The following is a 4,840-nucleotide window of genomic DNA, read 5'->3' on the forward strand; positions in this document are numbered from 1 at the left end:
GAAAGGGGGGGGGCAGGGGGGTTATTTTTTTTTTTTTTTTGACCTTTTCAGTCTATTTGCTTGTTATCCTCATCATTATATACAAACAAATATCTATGCTCTTTGCAGGATCTCTAATTGGGCAACGGCTTTCTGACCACCCCCATGTCAGGAAATTAGGATTCACTGGATCCACCCCTATAGGCAAGCAGATCATGAAAAGGTAAGGAGGGGGTAGGGGGCAAGTGGTGTAATATTATAGAGCAGGGATAGGCAACCTAAAGTATTTCCAGTGGCACCCAGAAGATCATCTGGATGCTCCAGCGGGCTCCTAGTCCCTACAAATACAGAGCTGCTGTTATAGCCTGACAGGTCATTATGCTGTTAGTTACAAACGCTAATGTGCCCCTCTGAGCCCTTGGCCCACCCCCCATCTCCATAATGTTTTAGACAGGCCCATCTGATGTGAAAGGTCTGAAGGTGCAGGAATTGGGCTCATCTGAGGGGTGAAGGTGCAGGAATTGGGGTGATCTGAGGGGGGAAGGTGCAGGAATTGGGGTGATCTGAGGGGTGAAGGTGCAGGAATTGGGGCTGATCTGAGGGGTGAAGGTGCAGGAATTGGGGCTGATCTGAGGGGTGAAGGTGCAGGAATTGGGGCTGATCTGAGGGGTGAAGGTGCAGGAATTGGGGCTGATCTGAGGGGTGAAGGTGCAGGAATTGGGGCTGATCTGAGGGGTGAAGGTGCAGGAATTGGGGCTGATCTGAGGGGTGAAGGTGCAGGAATTGGGGCTGATCTGAGGGGTGAAGGTGCAGGAATTGGGGCTGATCTGAGGGGTGAAGGTGCAGGAATTGGGGCTGATCTGAGGGGTGAAGGTGCAGGAATTGGGGCTGATCTGAGGGGTGAAGGTGCAGGAATTGGGGCTGATCTGAGGGGTGAAGGTGCAGGAATTGGGGCTGATCTGAGGGGTGAAGGTGCAGGAATTGGGGCTGATCTGAGGGGTGAAGGTGCAGGAATTGGGGCTGATCTGAGGGGTGAAGGTGCAGGAATTGGGGCTGATCTGAGGGGTGAAGGTGCAGGAATTGGGGCTGATCTGAGGGGTGAAGGTGCAGGAATTGGGGTGATATGAGGTGTGAAGGTGCAGGAATTGGGTCTGGTCTGAAGCAGACATACTGACTATTATCCTTGTCTTCTCCTCCAGCTGTGCGGCGAGCAATGTGAAGAAAGTGTCTCTGGAGCTGGGTGGGAAATCTCCCCTTATTATCTTCTCAGACTGCGACCTGGACAAGGCCGTCCGAATGGTGAGACTTTATCACGAGAACAGCCACAGAGGGAAATGGGACAGATAAAGGGATTGCATCCATTTTCTTTATAGATATACAGGAAGAAGAGATCGGTTTGGTGTAACTGATCTTAGATGTGTTCATTGTATTACTGTTTCAATGGATGATTTAGTATTATCCATAGACATGGGAACAGCTGTGTCTGACCATTACCTATGCAGACCCTGCTTCCTGCTTTGCAGTGCTACACAATGGTTGTACTTCGCTGCTCCCTCCATGAGTATAAGCCAGCCGACTCATTGATATCTTGGAAGGGAAGCAGAGAGAATGCAAACTGAACATTTTTTTTCTTCCAGTGTCCAATTTACAAATGTCATCTCTATTTTTCCCTGTAGGGAATGAGCTCCGTCTTCTTCAACAAGGGGGAGAATTGCATTGCAGCTGGAAGACTGTTCGTTGAGTCGTCCATTCATGATGAGTATGTGCGGAGAGTGGTGAGTGACACCCAGAACGGGCAAATGCAGAATTGGAAGGAGATGCGCAAGGGGCATAACAATAAATTAGGCAGCCCCATAACAACATTTCGATGGGGGGCCCCCCAGTGACCTCTCCCTGTAGCAGCTTGCAGTGAAAATACTGTCATTGATCTTGATACGTAAACAGGGAAATGCAATAAAGCATTGATGACATTTTTCTGGTGGTCGGTCCCTTTAAAACAACCTAATTTGCCTAATTCATAATAGCCTTGTGACTTTCCGAGACAGGCAACGGATTCAGGTAGTTCTTACCACCGCAAATTTCAACGTGACCGGTTCAAAAGACCTGCTGCCAGTTTCCTAATCTGCGATTGAGACCAGCTGTAAAGGGGCAGGAATTGGGGTGATCTGAGGGGTGAAGGTGCAGGAATTGGGGTGATCTGAGGGGTGAAGGTGCAGGAATTGGGGTGATCTGAGGAGTGAAGGTGCAGGAATTGGGGTGATCTGAGGAGCCGAAAGTGCCATTTTCACCCGGCGCCCCCCCTTCACTTTGCGCCCGGGGCCCGCGCCCCTGCTGCCCCCCCGGTTGTTACGCCACTGCTGCTCAGAGTGGTTGCTCATTGGTTGCAATGACACCGGCTGCCACAGGTAGCGTCCTTGAAGCCTGGCCAGGGCATGGAACTTGCCTGTCCTCCCTGTGCTGGTATGGGTTTGCTCCAGGTACTCCGGTTTCCTTCCACATTACAAAGACATGCTGCCAATTGACTCCTGCATAAGTTGGCCCTGGTATGTATGTGAGATGGGAACCTTTAGATTGTAAGCTTTTTTTGTCAGAAGGGACTGAAGTGAACGTACAGAATGTGAGATGTAAATTGTCAGCGCTATATAAATGGCGAAGATAAATGATTGGTTGCTACGTTCTGTTACACTTCATTCTTGGCCCCTGTAGAGTTTTATAGGGACCAGTCCGATAGTGGCGATGCCCAATCCATGCAAGGTTGTCATATAAGTCAATGCAATCAGAGCTGTTGGTATATAGAATAAAGCAGGAGTAGGCAACCTCGGCACTCTAGCTGTGCTGAAACTACAAAACCTAACATGTCTCTGCCTCTGGGAGTCATGTATGTGTCTGTCAGGATTGTGCAATGCCTCGTGGGACTTACAGTCCCACAACAGCTGGAGTGCCGAGGTTGCCTGTTCCTGAAACACAGTTACCCATAGCAGCTAATCAGGTTCACTGGTCCCAGAAGAATTCCGACTTGCTGTTATGGATTACTGTGATCCGCACATTGCTGGTCACCTCCAATGGGAGTACACAGGTGTTGTATGACATGATATTGAAACGCATGGCAACCGCAGATTCCCATTTCCCTCTGCGGTGAATTGTGGATGAGAGTCGTGAGCCTTCGTTTGACCTGCGTTGCGTGCCGCAGATCCTATTGGAGATTTGATTGTATTGCAGGCAAAGCAGGTCAAAGCCAATGCTTGAGCTTTGCTGCCAGGTGTCACCCAGTGCGACCCCCAGGTATCACCCCCTGGGACGTCATCATACACACAGGTGATGTCATTATGCACATGCGCAACATCATCGTGCATGAGTGTAATGATGTCACACGCACTTAACTACCCTCAGCCGTGGTGATGGACGCCGGCGAAAAGAGGAGGGGACGTTCATCCAGCGGGATAAGGAATGCCACCGGGTCCTCTCTGGTGCAGCTGTCGGGCTTCTTGGTTCATGACCTAGTGCCCGACTTTTCAGAGGGTGGGTGACACCAAAATGACTGTCAATCATCACACTCTGATGGCGTCACCCAGTGCAGGCCGCACCCCCCAGCACCCCGCTTGTGACGTCACTGATCCGACAGCAACGGCCGTGTAGACAAACCTTTGAGTTTGTTTTCTCATTCCAGGTTGAAGAGGTGAAGAAGATGAAGATCGGGGACCCTCTAGACAGGTCTACAGACCACGGCCCTCAGAACCACAAAGCCCATTTGGATAAACTCCTCGAATATTGCCAGACGGGAGTGAAAGAGGGAGCCACACTGGTATATGGAGGACAGCAAGTCCCTAGACCAGGTACACTGACACCAATTGATAAACTAGACCTAGTATCAGATATGTTCTTATGGTGAGTGTGTGCATGCGATGTCATGTGTGAGTGCTAGAATTTCCAGGAGTTTTACCTCTCATGGATACTACCCCTGACTGAATGCCTTCATCTGCTTCTCCTTCCATCTTTGTTCAGGCATCAATCAGGGTCACCATCTACTTTTTGAACTGAGATGCCGACACAGAGATAGCACAATCATGTAACGGGAGGACGCTAGTTTGTGTCCTCCCGTTACCCTAAGGAGAACTATGGGGAAAAGCCCTGACCCCATAGTTCTCCTTTTAACTCTGGTTATTCTATTCAGTGTTTTGTATAGTGCTGACATCCTAAAGCAGAGCCAGCATCAGATATCTTTTATTTATGTTAAGTACATGCATGCTAAGTAATATTCAGCCTCTCACCTTGCTACTAAGTTACAGTGTTGCAGTCTGATTACTGGGGGAGGGGAGACTGAGGACATGCTTCCTCTTGCCTGCAGCAGACTGATCACTGGGGGGAGGGGAGACTGAGAAACTGCTTCCTCCTTCCTGCAGCAGACTGATCACTGGGGGATGGGAGACTGGGGAAATGCTTTCTCCTGCCTACAGCAGACTGATCACTGGGGGAGGGGAGACTGAGGAAATGCTTCCTTCTACCTGCAGCAGACTGATCACTGGGGGAGGGGAGACTGAGGAAATGCTTCCTCCTGCCTGTAGACTTGTACTGGCACTGTATAGTATGGTAGAAGGTACGAAGGGTGCGGGAATCACATGGCCGGCTGGCCAGATACACGGCACATGTATTCCAGCTGTGCTGAGCTTTGAGCAGAAATTGTTACAGAATGTTATTCGGAAGACACATTTGGGCAGATGTCCTCCCGCTGTGCTCAGCATCTCTCCACAAATCTGGGTTCAATATCCCGGGTCATGATGAGTGTTCGTATCTCTGTGCCAGGCTCAGTCACATGCCAGGAGCGCCATCTGCTGCATTAATGCGGGAAGGGCAGAGGGAGGAC

The 4,840-nt window shown here is 50.1% G+C and overlaps 1 protein-coding gene across 1 annotated transcript in view; it reads left to right on the forward strand.

The window, feature by feature from the left end:
* Positions 1–3,864, forward strand: part of LOC108795912 (cytosolic 10-formyltetrahydrofolate dehydrogenase-like) — a gene marked incomplete at its 3' end in the record, with an annotated part of 4,298 nt that extends 434 nt beyond the window's left edge. The window contains exons 2-5 of the mRNA XM_018567242.1: positions 109–202; positions 1,179–1,278; positions 1,656–1,754; positions 3,647–3,864. Of these exons, the coding sequence (XP_018422744.1) occupies positions 109–202; positions 1,179–1,278; positions 1,656–1,754; positions 3,647–3,864 (511 nt within the window). The remainder of the gene's footprint in view (positions 1–108; positions 203–1,178; positions 1,279–1,655; positions 1,755–3,646) is intronic.
* Positions 3,865–4,840: the final 976 nt, after the last annotated feature.

The sequence above is a fragment of the Nanorana parkeri genome, unplaced genomic scaffold, assembly GCF_000935625.1.
Source record: "Nanorana parkeri isolate BGI_ZX_2015 unplaced genomic scaffold, ASM93562v1 scaffold1025, whole genome shotgun sequence".
NCBI lineage: Eukaryota > Metazoa > Chordata > Amphibia > Anura > Dicroglossidae > Nanorana > Nanorana parkeri.